The sequence below is a fragment of the Australozyma saopauloensis genome, chromosome 4 (assembly GCF_035610405.1).
Source record: "Australozyma saopauloensis chromosome 4, complete sequence".
Classification (NCBI taxonomy): domain Eukaryota; kingdom Fungi; phylum Ascomycota; class Pichiomycetes; order Serinales; family Metschnikowiaceae; genus Australozyma; species Australozyma saopauloensis.
This window is the reverse complement of record NC_086134.1, coordinates 867,214-890,058: the sequence shown is the minus strand read 5'-3', so window position 1 is coordinate 890,058 and position 22,845 is coordinate 867,214. Positions and strand designations below refer to the sequence as shown.

At 45.2% G+C, this 22,845-nt stretch overlaps 6 protein-coding genes across 6 annotated transcripts; 4 read left to right on the top strand and 2 right to left on the bottom strand.

Annotated features, from left to right (window-relative positions):
• Positions 1–1,286: 1,286 nt before the first annotated feature.
• On the top strand, positions 1,287–3,791 carry PUMCH_003439 (uncharacterized protein; the record flags this gene model as incomplete). The annotated part of the gene is made up of 1 exon (XM_063022406.1): positions 1,287–3,791. The coding sequence occupies one exon, from the start codon at positions 1,287–1,289 to the stop codon at positions 3,789–3,791; it is 2,505 nt and encodes an 834-aa protein (XP_062878476.1).
• A 305-nt stretch (positions 3,792–4,096) lies between these two features.
• On the bottom strand, positions 4,097–5,428 carry PUMCH_003438 (uncharacterized protein; the record flags this gene model as incomplete). Its single annotated transcript, XM_063022405.1, has 1 exon — positions 4,097–5,428. One exon carries the CDS (start codon positions 5,426–5,428, stop codon positions 4,097–4,099), a length of 1,332 nt encoding a protein of 443 aa, XP_062878475.1.
• Positions 5,429–6,574: 1,146 nt separating this feature from the next.
• PUMCH_003437 (uncharacterized protein) lies at positions 6,575–10,240 on the top strand (the record flags this gene model as incomplete). Its single annotated transcript, XM_063022404.1, has 1 exon — positions 6,575–10,240. One exon carries the CDS (start codon positions 6,575–6,577, stop codon positions 10,238–10,240), a length of 3,666 nt encoding a protein of 1,221 aa, XP_062878474.1.
• A 190-nt stretch (positions 10,241–10,430) lies between these two features.
• Positions 10,431–11,357, bottom strand: PUMCH_003436 (uncharacterized protein; the record flags this gene model as incomplete). The annotated part of the gene is made up of 1 exon (XM_063022403.1): positions 10,431–11,357. The coding sequence occupies one exon, from the start codon at positions 11,355–11,357 to the stop codon at positions 10,431–10,433; it is 927 nt and encodes a 308-aa protein (XP_062878473.1).
• Positions 11,358–15,283: 3,926 nt separating this feature from the next.
• Positions 15,284–16,360, top strand: PUMCH_003435 (uncharacterized protein; the record flags this gene model as incomplete). Its single annotated transcript, XM_063022402.1, has 1 exon — positions 15,284–16,360. One exon carries the CDS (start codon positions 15,284–15,286, stop codon positions 16,358–16,360), a length of 1,077 nt encoding a protein of 358 aa, XP_062878472.1.
• Positions 16,361–20,380: 4,020 nt separating this feature from the next.
• Positions 20,381–22,657, top strand: PUMCH_003434 (uncharacterized protein; the record flags this gene model as incomplete). The annotated part of the gene is made up of 1 exon (XM_063022401.1): positions 20,381–22,657. One exon carries the CDS (start codon positions 20,381–20,383, stop codon positions 22,655–22,657), a length of 2,277 nt encoding a protein of 758 aa, XP_062878471.1.
• Positions 22,658–22,845: the final 188 nt, after the last annotated feature.

The window sequence follows — 22,845 nt, the reverse complement described above, 5'->3', positions numbered from 1 at the left end:
GCGAAGCGCAAATTTTGTCGCCATGAAGGTGGAGCCGCTGCCCGCAACCGTTTACAACGACGTCCCCTTTAACCCAAACGGGAAATTTGCCCGGGGCGCAGCACCACCAGGACTGTTTGCAGGCAGGGCAGGTCATGCAGCGGGCGCTAAACTCTTTTTTGTTGATGTTCGCACATAGCCGCCGCGCGGCGCTCGCTGCCTAATTAGTCAACAAACCACTAATTTGCAACCCTCCATGGTCAAACATTGTCCCACTTGACTTATGCCGCTCATGCATTACATGCGGTGTGCTAGCCATCCGTGCCGTTGCAGTGCTGGTAGTATATACATCGGGGTAAATCTAGCGTCGCCGGAGCCACACCGCTGATTATCTTGATCATCTGATTCTGTGTATTGGGTGTGCAGAAAAAAACCGTCCCAATTTTCAATTAGCCTCCTCACTTTTTACGTATATATACATACTTGCATTGGCCATTATAGTCGCGCCTGCCTTTTCGTGTGAATACTTAACCTGATCTACATCCGGGTGTGTGTCCTTTCCGAAAAAGCTTTTTAGGCAGTTGTTGTTACTGATAAGCATACCAGCCGAGATCAGGTCCGTTGCCAGTGAGCCCTCCAGTTCAAAAACCCCCGGAGTTGTTGTTGTGAACGTTCGGCGGTTGCCATAGATTTATTTGACCCCCTTTCTCCCACCACAGAAAAATCCGCATCACCTTTTGTATTCATTGCTAGTCACTTTTCCCAGAACCCTGGCCAAGCAGCAAAAAGAATCAATAGCAAATACTGCCGGCCACCCAGACAGGCACCACACGTTCCACCGCGAACGCTTCCAAATTCTTTCTGTTTTTAGTGCTTTGTTCCTATTTCTATTTCTGGCGCTCCCACCTTCCCGTGTTTTTTTTTTTTTTTGTGTGTCAATTCCCCACATCCCACCTTACTTCTTCCAACTACCAACCTGTCACATTATCTACCATTGGGAATCGTTACCTGGAATTTAAAGTGTACTCGAGCCATTGCTAGCCATTTTTGTCGCTCGTCTGAATCCATCGTCCTCCCTGTTCTCTATTGCAGGCTCCGTTCGGCCGTTGTTCTCTCGCCGTTTCCTGTTTGATTACTTGTCAAACCAGCTGTCGCTGATATCATCCCATCGATCCCAATTGGTCTGGCACATTGCTCCGCCAAATCATCTCGCTCACTCTGCTCGTTTTTATTTCCTGTTTGGACTCTGATTCTGGTCCATTGTCTGGTTCTGTGTGTCTCATCTTCACAATACATCTACTCTCGTCATGGCCCCCCAGACGCTAAGCGGCGAGACCGTTCAAGAGCGAAAGCCGCTCCCGGCGGAGCCCGTGGCTCCGCTTCTCTCGGAGAAGAAATCCGACGCTCCGACGCTTGACAATGCAGAAAGCAAACCTGCTGAAAACACCCCAGCGCTGCAATCTCTGCAGGGCTCCGTGCGGGTCCAGACATATTCGCCAGTGTATGGCCATCAGCAGGGATCGACGCAGTCTGCTCTAGCGGCGTCTGTTCCTCGCCATAGCGTAAACAGTCCTGCCGCAGGCTCCAGTGGTAAGTCACAAACAGTCTTTATTCATAAACTCTACGACATGTTAGAGGATGCTAGTCTCAGCCACTTGATCTGGTGGACAGCACTGGAAGACTCCTTTTGTCTCTATCCGGGCGAAGAGTTCAGTAATGTTTTGGCCCAGTACTTCAAGCATACAAACATCGCCTCTTTCATCCGTCAACTTAACATGTATGGATTCCACAAGGTCAACGAGAGCTTCCAGACCGACGACAAGCACTCTGCAGCTGCTCCGCCTCCTCCAGGACAGTCTCCAGCTCCAAAATGGGAGTTCAGACACTCCGCTAACCAATTTCGTAAAGGCGACGTCGAGTCCTTGCGTCTTATAAAGCGTAAATCGCTGAAGCTGCTCCAGTCGCACAAGGAAATCGTCAACTTAAAGAGCCTTCCACCCACCTCGGATGCACCTGTCAATGTTGACCATAAGCCCCTAGCCGCAGGCCATCAGGGCGCAAATGCCGAAGCCCACAATGCAGCACTCGCAAACCAGCAACACTACCATCGTTCGCTCATGCAACTGCTGTGGGATCAACTTGCAGAAGCCACAGGTACACCTTCACCTAAATTGCCTCATAGACAGCCCGTATACGCTCCTCAGGGTCTTATCCCACACCCTCCATACGCACACTACCCTGGTGGAACCGTGCTCAGCGTCCCGATCCCTTTTTCGCCTCATTCGCCCCGCTCACCACCACCACACGAACAACCTAATTACGGCGTCGCTCTGCCTCTGCGGCAGCAATTGGAAGCTCGCCAGTCTTCAGACTCTACGCAAGGATATGTTTTGGACCAGGCTATTCACGTCAAGTTCATTGAAATTACTACGTCGTTGAATAATTTGAAAACCAACTACAAAGACCTACTCTCGAAGTACGACTCATTGTACTCGCTTTATCAGCGCAGTCAGTCGGACCTTTTGCAGCTTACTGAAGTTCTCGAAAAAACTCTCAATAAAACCGGAGAACGCGGCTCTGAAAGTGACGACCTGCTGATCGTTCCAAAGCGCGAGGAAGACCAGTCGGACCGCCTCAAAACAAAAACCCCAAACGTCGATCGTTGCAAAACCCCTATCGAAAAGCGGGCATCGACTCTCGGCTCAGGCATAGATATGGGCACTTCGCCGATGTCAGACAAGACGCAGGGCCTGAAATTGCTGGAGCTTAGTGCGTTCCGTGCGCAATTGGGACGCAAAATTGGCGCACCCGCCATGCGTGGACTGAAGAACATTAGCTCTCTGCAAAGCTACCACCTACACGAGCCAGTTCACGGAGCGCCAAAGATTAATAGCTACAATATCGTTCCTCAACACTACCCACTCAATCCAAATTACGGATTATACAGTTCAAGTTCCGAAGGAGCGATCAGAAGACATGTGCAGGCAGATGAAGCACAGAAGATGATGCAACCTGCACCAAGTCGACATGTCTCAGTGCTCATGGATCCACTTCAGCCTTCGCCTGGGCACGGAATAATCGGACTTTTGGGAAAGGACGACAAGGGCAAGGACAAGGAAGCCGTGCACAAAAACACTCCCGTGGTCTCAGTTGCACCCGAGCGCACGTCCAGCTCGACTTCTCAAACGTCTCAAACGCCTTATGTGCAGCAGTATCAGCCACTAGCACTTCAGGCCAACCCACTTTATTACCAACACTACCAAATGCGCCAAGAGCCTGCGCAGATGCGAACTGCCTCGCTCCCCGTCGTTAGTAATCCCTTGACGCATAAATTGGCTGAACATGCTCATCAGCGCTATTCCTTGACTAATATTCCTGACCACCGTAGCTCTAATCCACAGGAGGCAGACGCATTGCGGTACTTGGTGGCCGCCAACTCCGCCAACGCAGCCGCAGCCGCAGCTGCTGCGGCTGCAAACGTCAACACAAACTCAGGACAGATATTGACGTCAAATCCTGTTTCTGCAGCTCCGGCCAATTTGCCCAGTGTGCAGCCTCCACTTACATTGCATCCTGAACAGAGCGCACAGCCTGCCCAAGGTCAAGGCATACAGGCAACTCACGCAATACCGGAGGGGCCTGTTCTTGCGAAACCTAATTCTGAACAAGGACAAGGACGGAATCAGCTTCCTTCCATGCAAGAGCTCAACAAGTCGCTCAGAGGTGGACCTCTTGGTACAGGACGGGTGTATGATTTGTTGCCAAATCATGGTGAGCCCGAAGATGTAAAACGTCGCAAATTTGAGAGTTAGCTGTGATTGCGGAAGAGGGATGTCTCAATGCTCGATCCGCGTGCATATTGGGGGTTTATGGTGCTTGGTTTCGGGAGTTTGGCGGGAAAGCCGTCTCTGAATTGTAAGAGTGGATGAGGTCCACTATGTATTATATTATATTACTGAACTATAGTTTGGAAAGAACGATGTTATTTTATCAGATGTCCTGGCAAGTATTTGAGCTATTTGAATGCGATAGAGTGTTTGCAGCCATTGGAACTGTAGAACAATATTTACAAGAGCATTGTTGCGGAACTAGCTAAGGCTGTTCCAATCTATGTACATTAAAATCCTTTTGCTGCCTGACCCAAAGTAGGCAACATGTTCAAGGCGTTCTGAGCATCGTTCTTGTTGAATACAAAGAGTCCCTGAAGCTGCGCCGTGCTGACCTTGCCGTTGTAACCCAAGGCCACGAACTCGGAAACGAACCGGTCGCAGAGCTCCTCGTCATCATAAAATCGTAAAAACATGCGTCTGACTTGCGACTCCGTAGCGTTTCCCACCATGATTTTGAAATCAATTCTACCAGGACGCAACAATGCCGGGTCCAACCTCTCTGGGTGATTAGACGTCATGAATGTAAGACACTCTTCGGCGCTGGCCACACCGTCAAGTGCATTGAGAAGTCCCGAGAACGTTACACCGCTCTGGTATCCCAGTTCGTTTGTTTGTGTTCTCTTGTTGAATGCAGCGTCGATATCTTCCAATAGAAGGATCGATCTCTGAGGAAGATGGTTCATCAAATGATTGAGACGGTCATCAGTAAGATTATTTTCAGCAAGATTCAAAATGCAGATGTTGTAGTCTAGTTCGCCAGCCAAGGCCTGGATGAACGATGTCTTTCCGCTTCCTGGTGGGCCATGGAGAAGATACCCTCGACGGTACGGAATGCCGCGCTCATGATACCATGAACCATTGCTCAAAAAATCCTTGACGTCCTCCAAAACAGTCTCGCTCACCCCTTCGTCCAAGACCACGGAGCCCAAGCGACGCTTAATTCTGGGGCTACCAAAGGGTCTCCAATCCGGACCCCACGACGAATAAAGCACAGTCTTACCCTCTTGAGCCTTCAATGCCATAACTTTTGCCTCCGCCAACAATTTTGGAAAGAGGCCGCGGTCCGAATAAAGCGTCGTGAGTGTCACCGTCTCGAACGGTGCCCCACTGGTCATATCTAACAACTTGCCCAGTCTTTCACGAGAGACGAGCATCCAAGCGCCCTGGTATCGGATCAAATGCTTACCTGGCCCAGGCACCAACAGAAATTTCGTCGAAACCGCGCCATTGTCATGTTGTGTGAAGTTGGTTTCCACCAGTAGGTGTCTCAGGCGTCTATGCTTATGCTGCGCCATCCATTCCAAAAACCAAAGGTACAGCTTGTCTTTCGAGGGGATTTCCAAGTCGACCAACATCTGCCGATACAAAAATCCCAGTCCTTTCACTACTGCCAGACGGGCTAATGCCAAACCTGTTCCGAGCACCATAAGTCCACCACCGGCAGCAAAGTAGGGGTTGCTGGCAATGGCCTCCTTGAAAGCCAGCCTGGCAAAACCGGTGACCGAGCCATCCGAGCTCTCGCGGATCTTTTCAAAGTCAATTGGAGGAGGAGATGCCATTGGTTCTAGACAAGATGAGATGAGATGAGATGAGATGAGGGCGATGAGATGAGATGAGCTCCAATATGGCAAAGTTTAGAAGAGCGATGAATTACGATTTATTGTATGATTTTTGTATTGAATATATGTAGACGGGCCTCTGGCTCGGAATGCTCATGGCGGAGCTTGTGTTTTGGTGCAGAGTGAGGAATGTCGGGAAAATGCTTTTGAAAATATCCAAAGAGATTAAAAGGAGCAAGAGTATTTGAGTTTTGAATTTATTTAGTTGAAATCCGCATTCCTGGGGTCGCTTTTGATCGGGATGCATGTACGATTTTGACATGTTGCACAGCTGTGACAATGTCATGGAAAATGATCAATTTTACATAAAGCACATAGATTTACTAAATTTCAGAATTTTGAAGCTTCCAGTGAAGAAATTTTTTATGGTTGTTACTGATTTCAGCTAATTGAACATACCTCGTTCTGAGATTACAATTCTGAGCCTTGGATTGGGAAATCTCTAGACCACGAGTATAATAATATTTCATCTCCTCTAATTTTTGTGCTTGAAGATACTTATCTGCGCGGAAACTAAGATTTTTGCTTGTACTCTTTAGAAAGATGGATTCACTATGATAACCTATACTTTAACACACATGAAAATAGACGTAAGAACGTAAAATAGTAAATGATACTATCAGAATTCTCTTTATCATCGATTTGTCACCTCCTTTTTCATCCAAACTGAGTATTTGGTGTCCCTCCAACATGCCATATCTCAGCCATTATATCCTCTGAGATCGAACAAAATTACAACAGAAAACAAAAAAAGCCCACTAATTTTCAAAACTTTTTTCTATTCTACAAATCACCTCGACCCACAACATCTTTCCCCAGAATCCTCCTCATTTCACTTCTCTGCCGTTTCAGAACCAAAGATGGGTGCCGCCAAGACACCAAAGTCGATAAAACAAAAAAAGAAAAATAAGATCAAAATCTTCACACCCAATTGTATCTCCCCCACTCCTTTCACAAAAAATTATTCCCCATTCATCCTACCCAGCACCTCTTCCCCAAGATCCTAATCTATCCTACACATCACACTAAGTTACTCCTAATACTTACTCCACATTATACACCAACCACCCACCATAAAACACCACTATGAGCACCGAGTCTTCCAGTGGTGGCGACAATTCTGCAGCCACGCCTCGGCCAAAGACTCATAACCCTTTCAAAACCGAAACCTCGGCCTCTCCGGCCAATTCGTCGTCGTCCGAACTTGTCGACGAAATCCTGCCCCATTTTCCATACTCACCGACCATTGTGCCGCGAGAAACGCTCGAGAAGCTTCCCTTTAAAACCTCCAACCGTATATTAGATGATTTGCGCTTAACGCCGGCTTATTTGGCCCTCAAACCGAAGGGGTCTTTGCTCCATTCTCGAACGTACGATTATAGAAACATAGTGCCTTCTGCGCTAGCGAAATTGAACAGTACAGGTCTTGTGTTGAACAATTGTGTGCTGCATATTCCCTCGGTGTCCCACGTGAAGTTTCATAGCGATTCTGTGGTGGTGACGACCGTTCGTGGCCTCATTGTCACCAACGTGAAGGAGCACCTACATCACTTTCGCATCCAGGTACTCAATGCGCAGGGAAATGGGCCCGTCGTAGGCAGCGTGGCGAAGCATGAGTACCACTTGATTTCTAAGGAGATGGTATCTGTAGATGACTTGCGGTGTCTAGATGAGCAAGCTATTCAAAGTGACAAGTTGTTGGACGATGCGTTTTTCAAGAGCGCCAATAGTCCCACAAATCAACTCATGCGCGTCACGGTCTACATGGGTGAGTTCTCTGCTGAAGATTTGGCTCAATTGACTGACACTGATATCATCAAACAACGATACCAGGCTGCAATTGAAAAGAATCCGTCGGCGTTATCGAACAAATCATACCCAACTCCATTGCATTGTTTCACTACTCTCATCAAGGTCTTGAAGGGCCCCATTCTCTTACCCCTGGGACAGAAGGTCCACACCATTAACAGATCAAGCACCAATCTAGACGCTCAGATCAATTCCGAGATCCTTTTCAGAGATTTGGGCTTCAAGGTTGGTGATGATAATGACACTTTGGTACCCCCTGATCTTCTGCTTAATCGCTCCTTGAAAGAAGCGTATATTAGGAAAGCCATGGAACTTGTCTATTTGGGCAAGCAGTTAAAACTGGGCAATAAGATAAATGAATTCGATACCCAATACTCTTTTCTGGACAACTTCTCCCAAGTGTATTCTGCTATTGCAGAGGGTGATAAGGCATCGTCAATGTCCATGGCTCGAAACGATAAATCAAATCATTGGCATTTTTACGTTGCCCTCTCCGCATACTCTTTCTACTCTGAGGAGCTCATTATCAAGTGTTTTGAAAACATGGTGCTTTCAGATTCGGAGAACAAGTTGCACTACGTCGATTATTACAGGAGCATAATGTCCAATCGACCATACCAGTCTCAGAAACTCCAAACTTATTACAATAATCAATACCTCAAGGGCTTCATGTTTGGCCTGCTGGATTATCATAATGCACTTAAAGCCATTGGGGTGCATGGTGCAGGTGATGATGCCTTTGTTGATGAGGAGACTGTGATAGAGATGTACAAGATAGCTTGTAGAAGTGACTACAAGAATTACACCTACTTCAACAAGCAATTGCGAATTATCTGCGAGATTCAGAACAGCTCAGTTATCAAGAAGTTCCTTCGCGAAGAAATGGTGTCGCCTAGAGCGGCAATACAAGAACTCCGCATTGAGGAGGCAACCGAGGACGAGGTTGTCATTACTGCCTACGAAATCCGTTTGGATGAAGTGATGCAGTCTGTAAACTTCAACACCAGCAGCCCAGAAGTAGTATTCCTTCAGAAGTGTCTTGTTTCCATAGCCACTGTAAGGCGCAGTTTCCTCTTAATGGCATACATTGATAACACTATGCCAGAGCTCATGGATTCCGGGAAAAGTTTTAGTTTTAGTGAAGCTTTAGATCTCCTCGGCGTCACTGCTACGTCTTCCGACATGGAACTTATCACCATTTTTGAAGCGCTTGCCAAACAAGTCGATGTTGAAGATCCCTCTCAATTCCGAGATTTGCGCGTCGCATTCAAGACGTTAGCCGAAGACAAAAAGTCGAAGATACTTTCGAGCTACCTAAGGTCTGGAAGAGTTGACCCTTCTCTATTGCCAGCTCAGAATTGGCCAACTGGTTTGGACAACATAGGAAATACTTGCTACCTTAACTCCTTGCTCCAATATTATTTCTGCATTAAGCCATTGAGAAATATGATTTTGGAGTTTGATGAGAATGATACAGACTTTTCGAACACACCCGCTAGAAAGATTGGTGGCCGCTCTGTGGAGGTCTCTGAGCTCGACCGCTCGTTTCAATTTGTTTATAGGCTCCAGCAGTTATTCGCAGAAATGATCCATACGAGACGCAGATGTGTTCAGCCAAGTAAAGAGTTGGCATACCTCTCATTTTTACCACTTTCACAACCTGTGTCATTTAAGACGACGAGCGCATCGAAGCTGATTGATGATGCAATGGAAATTTCAGACGATGCCGACTTGGAAATTATAGATGGTAGAGAGGGTTCTCCCGAGACTCCGGACATCATCGAAGTGCCTGACACCAGTGATGTGGATTCTATGGAGGGTGTGCAAGACGTTTCAGAACAGAGTCCTTTTGAAGCTCTGGAAGACAAGAAGATCAAAAGCATTGAAGCAGACCAAATTGATAGTGCCATTGAAATTGGACGCCAGCAAGATGTCACCGAATGCATTGAAAATGTGACGTTTCAATTGGAAACAGCTCTACAACCAGATTCTATTGACGATGATGGGGAGCAATACGATCTTATCAAGAAACTTTTTTGCGGTAAAACAAAGCAAACAATTACTCCGTTCGACTCTACCAAACCTTCTAGAAGCACAATGGAGCGCTTCTTCAGTTTAATCATCAATGTCAGTGATCATCCCAAGGATATCTATGATGCATTGGACAATTACTTCAGTGAAAATGTAGTGGATTTGGAGGAAGGCACAGTAAAAATGAGTCTGACTGTTCTCGAACTTCCTGAAATCTTGCAATTCCATGTGCAAAGAGTTCTTTTCGATCGTGAGCGGTTGATGGCCTACAAATCCATTGAACCTATTCCTTTCGGCGAGGATATTTATCTTGACAGATACCTTGACACTGAGGATGCAGATATCTTAAAGAAGCGTCTCGAGGTCTATGAATGGAAGCAAGAGATCAAGAATTTGCAGGTGCAAAGGGATGACATCAGACAGCAGGATCCTGTCACCAAGCTCTCCATTCTAGACTCATTGCAAGCCACCATCAAATATCTTGTTGACGTAGTTCAGCCAAGTCCTGAGCTCAGCATCAAACAAGAGACGATCGACACTTTGAAAATGCAGGTAGAGATGATTCAAACAAAGCTTCGTGGGATCGACAACAAAATTGGTTCACTTCAGCATCAAATCTCGGAACAATTCCAAGACTACAAGAATGTCGGCTACACCCTTTTCGCCATTTTCATTCATAGAGGTGAAGCGTCGCATGGCCATTACTGGATCTACATTCGTGACATGGAAAGAAATATTTATCGGAAGTACAACGATGATACTGTGACGGAAGTCCCGATTTCTGAAGTTCTCAACTTTGCAGAGGGAAACACGGCCACTCCATACTACATGGTGTACGTGAAGGACAATTTGAAGAGAGAGTACATCGAGCCTTTGAAACGAGTTATTGAGGAGGAAGAGTCGCATGAATGAGTGCAAAAAACGCAGCATGTCAGGGATGGTATTTTATAAGAGTTTAATCTTGCATTAGATAATGTTACAAATCAGTTTTATTAATACAGAGCAGGTGTTTCCAGTGCATGAAGGACAAGAGTTACACAAACCTTGCAAAACCACAAACGTACTGTAGACAGCCACCTCTAGGAAATTAATGTGTGTCCACTTAAGCAATTTGCTTCTGCTCCTCGGCCCATTGGCCCTCGGTGATCTTCAAGTTCTCAGCCTCGTCAGCCAACTCGTCCTCGTCGTACTCCTCCTCTTGAGCAGCGAAAGACAAGGTTGGCTTCACAACAGCCGAGTCAAAGGTCCAGGTGGCCAAAGCGTTCTCGGCGTCGATGATGATTTGCTTGGAAGCCTCGTAGCCGTCGTAGGCTGGTCTGGTCTCACCAGGAGTGACAGGAGCCTCGTCCAACAACTCCAACAAGGCCTTACCGTAGCCGGCGATCAAAGCGATCTTCTCGGAGTGCTCGCGCATGGAGTCGAACTGGTAGTTGAAGGCAGTCTTCAACTTCTCACGGGTGATGTTGGACAATTGAGCCTCAGCAACAAGCGACTCGGCCTCGGCACGGACCAACTCCTGCTCCAAAACAGTGATCTTGGGCGATTGTGGGTCCTTGTACTTCAAGTAGGCGATCTGGTCGGTGATCTTCTGCTTTCTCTCTCTGGAGGGCTGCACGGAACCCTCGATGTCTCTGATGGACTTCATGGTGATTCTGTACTGGTCGTATCTGTCGATGAACTGGTCCTCCAACTCACCAATCTCGTAGATCAAAACACCCAACTTGTCGGTGATGTCCGAGATGTCGTCGTCGTTGGTCTCACCCCAGGCGGACAATTGCTTGGCGACCTCCTTTCTTTCGTTGACGGTGATCTCGATGGATCTCATCAAGTTCTTCTCCATCTTGATCAACTGGGCCAACTTGCGGGCCATCTCGGGGCCCATGGCGCCGGCGACAGACTTTCTGACCGAGTGGGAAAGGAGACCTTTGCCGAAAAACTTGTTTCTGGTGGAAGAAGGTGGAGGAGGGGGCGATTGCAATTGAGCAGCGGTTGGGGCTCTCTGCGATCTGAGCGAGTATGTTCTGTGCATTTTGTGGGAGGGGTTTGGGGAGAAGTGAAGTAGCGGATGTTCTAGCAAAAGAAGAGCGAAAAAAGAAGTGGTTGATAAAGTTAGGTGGCTGGCGGTAGCGAACCACGGCCGGTGTGGGGCGCGCTCATTCTGCAGGAGAATTGGGTCCGCGGTGCAGCAATAGGGCTGCTAGGGAAGATAAGAGGAGAGGAGAAAACGGGAAAAGTTGTGAGGGAAATTGGAGGGGGGGAAGGGGGTCCTTTTATAGTTTTTTGAATTTCTTTTTTGACGCGTTTGCGTGTGTTTATGGCCCCACTCCGTAGCCTCTAGCCGGTAAAGCCAGTGGGTGGAAGAAGCTCTGCAGGTGTGGAAAGGGGCACATTTAGGTTTCCTGGAATCGGCACAACTGGAGGGAGGGAATTTTTGAAGATGTTGGGAGCCCGGCGCCAAGGATGCAGCCGGCGCGGGCTTCTGATTGGCCAGTCTTTTTATATCTGCCGCAAGTGGCCCTGGCGCAATCTGCAAAGAAGGTTCCATCTTGGCCGAAAGAGGAAATAATACAACAGAGTCCTTACATGAATGGAGGAGATCGATTGCGGTTGGATTTTGGGCGGGAGATTATTTGTTGCAATCGAGAGGTGGTTGTAGTGAGCTCTGTAGGGAGGAATATCGAAGTGGTGATGGTTAGTTCGTATTTAGAGTTGGTCTAGCGTAATTATACGGCACTCTATTCCTGTGCCAATTTCTGGGCGAAGGATCCAGTGGGTGCGCGTTTGATATCGAAGGAAGGGGTTGAGAGAATATTCTCACAACATTGAATGAGATGAGATTTACGAGATTGAGTAAAAACAGTAAGGATGATATTTTAAGTGAATGTTACTCTGTGCATTGTTCACCAACCACTAACTGTTTTGGGTTTTAGATGCAATTTCGTGAGATAATATTAGTCTCGAAGTTAATTAAGATGACTGAAGGACTATACTTTCAAGAATTCGATATGCTCTTTGGTGCATTAGGGTTTGTACAGTAGACGTAATGCAAGATATGACTTCTTTCATACTGTTTCGAAATGATGCGAAGTGTCTTAGTTTGAGGTCTCAACGGCAGTTATCCCCTCAATTAGCGTAGTATTTAGTCAAATTTTACAACACGATCATCATTTTTACACTACAAGAACACTATAAATCTATTGTTACCAATCTCTGTGTAAAATACGAGTCCTGACAAATCACAACTCACACTAATAATAGCCTTCATAAAATCACATCAATGACGAAACAAACATCATCAATTTGGTACCGAATATTGCAACTTATTTACCATCCGACATTACCTATAAAATCATTTTCCACCGCCGCAGAACATTGCCTGTGCTGGGAAAGTCAAGCCGAGGGAACCTCACAAACCTATCAATCCTGTATCCAGCATTACCGTTATCCATCGAAACCCTCATTCCTAACCGTCAAAAAGAAATTTTCCGAAACTTTTTCAACGGAATACTCCAATTCTCAACCCAAAAGACACCACCAAAAAATATCAATGACTTCCATCAGCACCCTCATCGCCTCTTATCCCTCGATAATCCTGAAACATTCGGGCTCTCTCTGCAGGTCCAAACCTGAATTTCGGTGTAGCCTTCGGTACAGGGCTACCCCGGTCGAATTTTTCAGTTGACTACTTACTACTACTTCCTACTCCATACTACTTATTTATTCCCTCCAAAGTTACCATTTTCAGTCAAACGAGCCGAAGAACCCTCTCTGTCTCAAAAATCTCTTATCAACGATGCCGCGCGTCTTCAGAATGTACAATGAGCTTCTCAAGACACACCCATACAAAGTAAACATGCTCGGAAGCGGACTTTTCTTCGCTGCCGGTGATTTGCTAGCGCAACAATTATTTCCTCACCATGTTGATGATGATCTCGACAAACCTACGGAGTTTCACATTTCCAGAACCGTCAGAGCGATGATGTATGGCTGTTTCTTCTTCGGTCCGATCTCGGTCAAGTGGCATACAAAAACACTTCCCTTCATCAAAAGTCCATTTTTGTCGGCCTTGCGGCGGTCGTCCATGAAGCCTCGCACAATCAATATTCACGACAATTTGTTCCGTCTTGCCTTGGATACCCTCTTGATGCCTGGCTTCGTGTGGATCCCCATGTACAATACTGTGATGAGTATTTTGGCACTCCACCACGATCCGTTGGCTGTTGCCGCGCAGAAGTTGGAGAACAATTGGTGGAACGTGTTGAAGAGCAGTTGGACGGTGTGGGTGCCATTGCAGCTCTTCAATCTTTTCTTTGTTCCTGTGCATTTGCGTATTGTCATTGCGAATGTGTGGTCGATTGGCTGGAACTGCTTCTTGAGTTATGTTCATAATACGAAGGGCCACGGAAAGGGAAGTGGTAAGTTATTGGAGGAGTTGGTGGATATCGAATCTGCTGATGAGGAGCAGACAATGGTGTACGCCTAAGCGGTTGATAGACACATGGTGTCTAATTCTATATTTATTTCAAGATTAATGCATATCGGGTGGTTTTTTCCGTCAGGATGTAGCTGCTTCTCTAAGGGATCTGAGCGAATTGGTCTTGAGTAGAGGAGATGTAGTATGTGACGATGATACTAGCGAGGCTCTGCCATCGAGAAACAGATTTATTCGTCACACCACGATTCAATGTGGCCGGACTTATTGTTATACATCTTTGTGATCTGCTCAGCTCTCTTCAACTATAAACGGTATCGAAATTTTGCGGGTGTAGCGGCAGCGAACATTCTATGATAAAAATAAAATTACAGTTATCCTTCCAGATTCGCTTGAACCGAATTTCAGCAGAAACCCAATACAAGAATCAAATTGGTGTTTGTCATTCGTATATCGAATATAGACACGACTCTGGACAGAAAAAATTCCGTTTAACAAGTCAAGCAACAAGATTCAAGGAATCCTTCTAGAACAAATACATTATTCTACCAAATTCTGCGCTTTTCGTCCCTATTGTTTAGTAGTTGGGTAGAATATATCAAGCAGCCATGAACACAGTTGGACCTCGGCACAATAATCTTGGCATTGGTTTTGCTAATTACAATGATAATCAAGAAACCAAAGCCTCATTATCATACCACACAAAACTTCCTGCTTCCATAACCATTGCCATCTTCTTTTCTTGATTCTTACCACACCGTGCATGAATTGGCTTCAATAGGCTTTTAAATTGTTCTCTCTGCAGTGCGGTCTATCAACGAACGTTTAGTTGTAAATTAGAATGTACGAATACGATACAATCATTTCTGGCTACTATCATTAAAATTCGCAACAAACCGGACAATACTTGTGTTTTTTCTATGCTCTTCTCTCTTTTCTTTGGTCAGTATCATGTCCGATTTGTAGGTCTTTTTGTAGGCCTCGTTTGCAGCCATTCCGTATCTTTGACTATGATTTTGGAGTTACGGATAACGTGAACTTTCTTGTTCGCATACAATTATAGCCCGGATCTATCGCCATAGATTTCATGGAGAAAACAGGTTTTTGCGTGTCTTCGTGTTACTCTGCTCCAAATCACACTGGCAGATCATTTTGAATTGGCTCAAACACAACTCAAGAGAAACTGAACCCAATCCAACAAAGTCTACTGCAGAGTTTAATAAGAGCAGGTTCAACTGCTCGTAAAACACCAGCCATATCTTCTGGGCCTCATGAAGGGTGCTCAATACGGTGTCAAAAAAAGCTAGTGGGGATTGATTCCACAATTCCGAGTTAGCTGATTTATCAAAAGTTGATTGCTTCATCAAATAATGCTGTTTATTGTTTTAAAGCAGGTGCAACGGATTGTATTATTGTCTGCCAGATCAACACTTGCCCAGCAAATGGTTTTGGATTTTGATGCTCAGCTCAATGTAAAATTGCTAATAGCTTTAATTAATTGAATTGCCTCTTCAAAATTATTGATGTTCTCTTTTCTTGACATGTTGCTCTTCAGGACCCCAAGAGAGAAGACTGGTTCTGTCTTCACAAAAGACTTCTCTACGACATCTTGTCTGGAGATGAGTATGGAAAGTATCCAAAAAGAAATTTTCCCCGGGGAAAACTTTACAATTTCCTCGAAATTGGACAAGATTAATAGCAGTGGTGTGGATGTCGAGTATGACTTTATTCGTCCTGCTAATGAGGTTCGGTATTTCCCAGCACTTCCTACTGGTTTCAAAATAGATCATGACCCAATTGAAACCTATCGCAAAACATGGAGAGAACAGGCCCAGGAAGTATTGTGTGATCGTGACTCAGATTACTCTCGCTATCGTCTTGATCCATTTTTTGATTCCATTATTGTCAATTTTGCAGAGCTCAAAGGGACCCACTTCGCCTATATGAATCATCTAAAAAAGTTGAATTCATCTAGGTATATCATTGAGACTGAGCAACCGAAGATCTTAGTTCAATGTCTCACGAGATTCATAAAGGCCTTCAAAAAAGCAAATGATCAGCTTGAGGAGGAGATCGTTGCTGTAAATTTCTTAAATATAGGGAAACGTCTTCAAACATATCTGTATCGTATTGCATTTCATCATGAGCGGTGGTGTAGCCAAACGATGTGGTATTACAAGACTTACTTGCAGCAGGTTTGGGTTATCCTTTCCGTTGATAAATACCTTGTACGTTGCAATTTTTACATGGACATTTCTCCGTTCGTAGTTGCATCTGTGATCTGTGTTGGTGTGTGTGCCTTATGGACCTCTGAATTGGGCCAAAAGTTTTCACGCATTCTTCCTTTACCTGCCACTGTGGCATTTACTGCCTTGATGTGCATGGGTTTCACTATTCTCATCAACATGACTCTACTCAAATTGAAGCTGGCGCTTACCAACCACTACATCAACGAGGGGATCCAACATTTGGGCAATTCTCTGGTTCGTCATGCAATTGAATTCTGGGACACTTCTACTCTTGGCAAGATCCCGATGGAGACTGCTTTTATGCTCGATCTGGCCAAACAGGAGTCACTTGACAAGACAAGCCGGCTGTAGACTCAATTGTTGATTAGATATTAAGTAATGAAGTCAGATAACTTAAAAAACGTGAGACGATTGAAAGCTCAGCTACCTATTATTGTCAAATATGATGGAAACCTCCCCGCTATGATCAAACACCACATTTAAGCTAGATATTTTGAAAAAAATAACATAACGCAATAGAATAATAGTATCTCTTGTTTGCTGATTTGCTAGTGTTGGTCATTCAATCTGGACAAAAAGCCCCATTTCCTCATTCGGTACTATTTCATGGCGCATAGAGCGTAGAAAATTCACTCGTTAAGTAGGAGCCACAAGCAGTACACGCGTGATTCTTAGAACGAAGCGAAAGCTTCTGTCAAATAATATCAGCAATTTCCTTCTAGATCGAGTATTATGACTCAATCCCTACTTCAACACGATAGCATGCGAGCTCTGAAAGAGCTTCTTGCACTGATTTTTTCAAATCTTTCAATGCTCGAAGTTAAGAATACTATCTTGAAGTTATAACAGCCATGAAAGTTTCCCGTGATCCAGATTTCGGGTCAACCCAAAAAGTAGGAATAAGCTCAATGTTCTGTATTGCACATTGTGGTGTCATAATGCACATAGTGATGCCAACATGCACGACCTGTAGCTAAGGCATGAATACCTATTTGATGCTCTGCTTTAATTAATATTATTCTTTGCAGTAAGATATCGACTTGCATGTAGCCTGCGCTCTTCACTTGTAGCTTGACGATCACTGTGAAGCTCTGTAAGCGATTGGCCAGGGCGGGATCGCGCATGACCAACTTCAACCAGCTTCAGAGAAGAAGTTCAAACCTTAAACTTTTCATAAGCATTGGGAGTTTCTCAGTATTTGTTGTGTGAAGAGCACTTCAAAGCTTTTCAATTGTCATTTCTCGCGAGGATAATCGGATATCGTCCCACCTCTCTAAAGTAACTAGAATATTTCCATAAGCAGTATTTAAATTATGACTTTCTTAAAAAGCGCAATTCTGCGGTATTGATCATGTTGATGCCGACTACAGACATGATGGAAAAGACGAACAGGCGTCCAACTCAAGTTAGAAGAGATTTTGGACTTCCGAGCGATTTACTTCAAAAGCGCTTCTCTTGTTTATGAGCACTAAGAAACTTTACACGAAAAGTTTGGATTCAGGTTTTAGCAAAATTGTGAACTATTTCCGAAATTAATGTAAAGACGGTTATTTTAAAGAGCCCATTTAGTTCCGACTACTTCTCGTAGCTCTGGCCGAGTTCGGATCAATGCCACAGTAATTCTATCTCTTCGTTTTTAATAAAACACACTTGGTGCTTGGTTTCAATTACCTGTGTTGTCGCCCTTTATGGCACTTGCTGTTCTTCTCCGCTTATTTGAAGGCAACATATGCGATCTGGGAGCTTCTAGTCTGCATTTTATCAATTTGAAAGCTGACTTTCGGTCTAAGAATTTTTCAGCAACCACATTATTGCCACCACTCTTCGGTCGCGAATTAGAAAGTGCAGCTTCTTAGGTGACTAACTTGCACAACAGGAACAGTACGGTAATGATGTAGGGAGTCAGTCTAGGGCCAAGCGTATTTCAGTCAAATTCATGTTTGCTCAGAGCTTTAAACTTAGTCGAAAGTATAGCATATCGCATTCTCTGAAGGCATTGGCCTTCTGGGCAAAGAATAGTGTAAGCAAGAACATAAGTTCACAGATTCTTCAATTCTTATGTAAAATGAGCGCCATGTCTCTGAGCACGAACCATAGTCAGACTTCATCAAATTCTTACCCAACGACTCCGCGTTTTTCACGTTGTTGCGACTCATTGCAAAAAATCTACAAACTGATATAATATGATGAAATTTGACAACCTTTGACGATTTTCACTTTCCTTCTTCTAGGTGAATTGTGTATCTGGCAAATTAACAAGAAGGTATCCTTTTTTATTCTTTCACACTCTACTCACCGTGTTGGACAAGATATTAATTGCCGCCAAATCCACGATTACCAGATTTAAGTCTCTCCTTTACCTTCACAAACTAAAAACACCTAATAGATCCAAAGTCTGCTATTGGCTTATTTTTTAAATGATCTGAAATCATTTGTAGATTTCGAGATCAATGGATCAATTTCTATGCTGTGTGCCTGCAGACACGCTCCCAGTGTCAGATAACAAAACCAAAAAGCAAGGCTACTCGTTTGCGCTGCAATACTCAAGGTAGCAACTCAATTGGCCGACAGCGGATTATTCAGGTCCGACTACTTATTTTTTCGGTATCACTCGTCTATTTCTTCTCCATTTGACAGAGAAATCACAGTTTATAGCACATACTTTCCAATACACGGTAAATAGGCTCTTCCCCAGAAAATGTCGTCGTTTTTCGCCAGATACAATAACCTCTTGGCCACTAGACCTCTTCTCACTAATGTCATCACCACTGGATTCCTCTTTGGCGCAGGAGATGTGTTGGCACAAACTGTAGAACTGCGCAACGCAAAAGCCGCCGATACAGAAGATGCTTTGTTCGATTATCCGCGCCTCCGTAGAGCAGTGATCTTTGGTGCTTTCATCTTTGCACCCATTGGTGATCGGTGGTACAGAGTGCTTAACAGTGTTCTGGTATCACTGTCCAAGGTAGTTAACACGGCCGTCAGGGTAAGTATGGACCAGCTTGGTTTTGCTCCCTTCATAGGTATTCCGCTCTACTTCTCGGCCATGACGGCGATGGAGGGCGGCGACAACATCAAGGAAAAGGTCCAGCAAAAGTTGAAGGCCAATTGGTGGAATACCTTGACGGCCAACTGGACGGTTTGGCCTGCTGTCCAGACCGTCAACTTTGCGTTTGTTCCTGTTCAGTTGCGACTCTTGGTGGTGAATACCATTAGTATTGCCTGGAACTGCTATCTTCTGATGAAGTTGAACAGTAAGGGTTCTGAGTCGACGTATGTCATCGAGTAGGTATGGTAAATGAGAATGGTGAGTTTTAGGTGGATCATTGGAAGCGAAGTGTCTGCCACTTTTGTTAGTTTTGAGTCCCAGTCTGAGCGACGAATTACGTTGGAGGCATATCTGCTCACAAAAACACTATCATAGTGCCGTATGGTGTTCAGTAATCGTGATGTAAACTCGATTTCAAATATTTCATCCTGACATATCTCCCGCCCAGGCAATCAATCCACTCCGGGACGGATACGGAATCTGAGCTACACCAAAACAAGCACCAGAGCATGAACTCAAAAAACAAGCTTCACAAACTCAAAGAATTTCAAAAAACTCAAAACTTAATCCAAAATTCATGTCGGACGTTCTGCCCGACCAAAAGAAACAACTACACCAACAGTAACACTCGAACACAGTTCCGCCATCAAATAACAAATATATCCGCCAAACAAATTTCCCGTCGGTATTCCCGCGCAAATTACAATTCCAGCCTAATTTTTTCACCCGCTAAGCCTAATTTATCCACTCCTCCAGGTTCACCACCCAGAACCGGGACCCACACCCGTGCCTCCCTGTCGTGCTCACACCGTCTTGCTGGACTACTCAGGCGTGATGTTGAATCAGCCCCAAACACCAAGTGTACTCGGCAACATTCGAGAAATTTAGTGTCGCCGCGTGCAATCCCGAAACCGACATCTTTCTGCGGAGATATATCCCGATCCGGCGTTATCCCCGACCCTCCTGTAGTGCCCATTTGTCGTTTGAACCCAATCGGATCACAACTGAATTGAGACGTCCCCAAGTCCAGAACCATTACGAAAATTCGGTTAGGAGCCCAATTCTTGAGTTGCTTTTTCGAAAACATCTGTCCCGATACAGCCATATCTCCGTCGTCGATCCTATTTTTGGAAAACACAAGTTAAGCTAAAGTTCCTCGCAGTCAACGATTGTGAATTATCATCGAAGATAGGGTTTATCTGATACTCAAACCTAACGAGAAATTCCATAGGTTCTCCTGTCGTTTCCGGTTCTACCCGTCTAGTACCCATTTACCCCATACTGCTGCCCCTTTCTGTTCCTCACATAAACACTCTGCCAAAATGATGAAAGGGTTCAAAAACAGGCTCACGCGCAACAAGAGCCTGTCGCTGTCGAAAAGAAGCGAGAAAAAAGACGCCAAGGAGGTTGCCTCCAAAGATAAAGACGCTGCCAAAAAGCCCCTGTCGCTGGTCTCCCTGGTGGGGCTGCTGATGTTGTCTCCGGCCACGGGCGGTAAAACGGGAAGCTCCAATTCGTCGCTGAAGTCTTGCTCGCCCACCTCCTCCAGAAACGAGTCTGATGGCCTGGCCGCCGCAGCTGACGGAAGAGATTCGAGTCAAGAACTCTCCGATAAGCCAATTGCACAGATGGCCACTGTCGGGGCTAATGCCAGCACTGCAAACGCGAATGCTGTATCTCAATTTGCCCTGCAAACAGCGCTGCCTCGCACTCCGCCTCCGCCAGGCCTGTCGCTGCTGCAACCACTGCTGTCTCCAAAAATCGTCATCAACGAGCCTGTGCGCACCTCGCTCGCCAAGACCACTCCAATCGTTCCCACGCCCAGCTCGCCAAACTCCCATTCGGCTGGGCTTGCTATGGACTCGCGGTTGGCCTCGCACTCACAGCAAGGCCATCAAACTCCCATCAATCCAAACATAACATCGCCTAACAAAGAACCCATAGACATTGACTTGATTGTCACACCAAAAAGACACTCCTCTTCGCGTTTCGAGCCACTGAACTCGGACAGAAAGCGTGAGATATCCAAACTCCCCAATTTTGACCAGGTGCCCCCTGAAGAACAGATTTCACTCTTTATTCAGAAAGTTGATCAATGCAACATCATTTTCGACTTCAGTGATCCTACCCACGACATCATTGGGAAAGAAATCAAGCGTGTCACCCTACAAGAGTTGATTCAATTCATTGTGAGCAACAGATTCAACTACACAGAGGAAATGTACCGTCATGTGATTGCTATGTTCAAGAAGAACTTGTTCAGACCAATTCCTCCTCCTGTCAACCCTATTGGTGACTTGTTTGATCCAGATGAGGATGAGCCGGTGTCGGAGTTGGCTTGGCCACATATGCAATCCATCTACGAGTTCTTCTTGCGTTTTGTGGAGAGCCCTGATTTCCACCACCAGGTGGCCAAGCAGTTCATTGATCATGAGTTTGTTCTAAAGATTTTGGAGTTGTTTGACAGTGAAGATCCTAGGGAAAGAGACTGTTTGAAAACCACTTTACACAGAATCTACGGAAAGTTCTTGAGTTTACGTTCCTTCATTCGTAAATCCATTAGTAACGTTTTCTTGCAGTTCGTCTACGAGACCGAGAGATTTAACGGAATCGGCGAACTTTTGGAGATCTTGGGTTCAATCATCAATGGCTTTGCTTTGCCTTTGAAGGAAGAGCATAAAATATTTTTGATACGTGTTCTTCTCCCACTTCATAAAGTGAAGTCCTTATCCTTATACCACCCTCAATTGGCCTACTGTGTTGTGCAGTTCTTGGAGAAAGATCCTTCCTTGACGGAAGATGTTATCATGGGACTCTTGAGATTCTGGCCAAAGATCAATTCCCCCAAGGAAGTCATGTTCTTGAACGAAATCGAGGACATTTTCGAGGTGATGGAGCCAAATGAGTTTGCCAAGATCCAAATTCCTTTGTTTGCTCAATTGCTGAAGTGTATTGCGCTGTCTCATTTCCAGGTGAGTGAGAAAGTGTTATGTTTCTGGCAAAATGAGTATTTCCTCACACTTGTGACGGAAAATGCGGAGGTAGTGTTGCCAATCATATTTTCGTCCCTCTACGAGCTCACAAACGCAACACAACCTGGAGCTGCCAATGGACAATGTCAGCAGAAGCTACTCGACAATCCTAACCAGTTGACCGACGCCAATGGCCATTTGGTCGATGGCAACCTTGTGATGCATCGTGACTTTGAAATCAACGGAATCCGCCTGGGCGGCCGTCTGGCAGACGACTCTGCGATGCTGCATGACATGACCGACGAGGAATATTACGATCTGTTCCTGTCGCCACAACAGAATATGGACATGGATGAATTCAGCAACATCCCTCCACATAATCTGGCTACTTCCAACTGGAACAAGAGCATTCATCAATTTGCCTTTGGCGCGTTGAAGGTATTCATGGACCATAATCCAATTCTTTTCGACCATTGCATCATGCTTTACCATCAATCTCTAGAGGAGCAGAAGGCTCGTGAGATGGAAAGAAAGCTTGGATGGGAGAAGATTGATGCTTATGTGAAAAAGTGCAAGGATGATGCTCAACCAAATGGAACCAGCGACTGGGCTATGAAAAGTACGTGACGAAATTCTACAGAAGAGCAAATATAGGACAAAGGTTTAGACATTGTAGGTCCGTATATTCATTACTGTCAGTCTTTGTAATTGTTGATGACATGTTGAGTTTAAGCGTCATAGACATAAATTTTCCATATTTTTTTTTGTATATTTTAAACACGAACTATTCTTCACATTCATTTCAACATCACTGT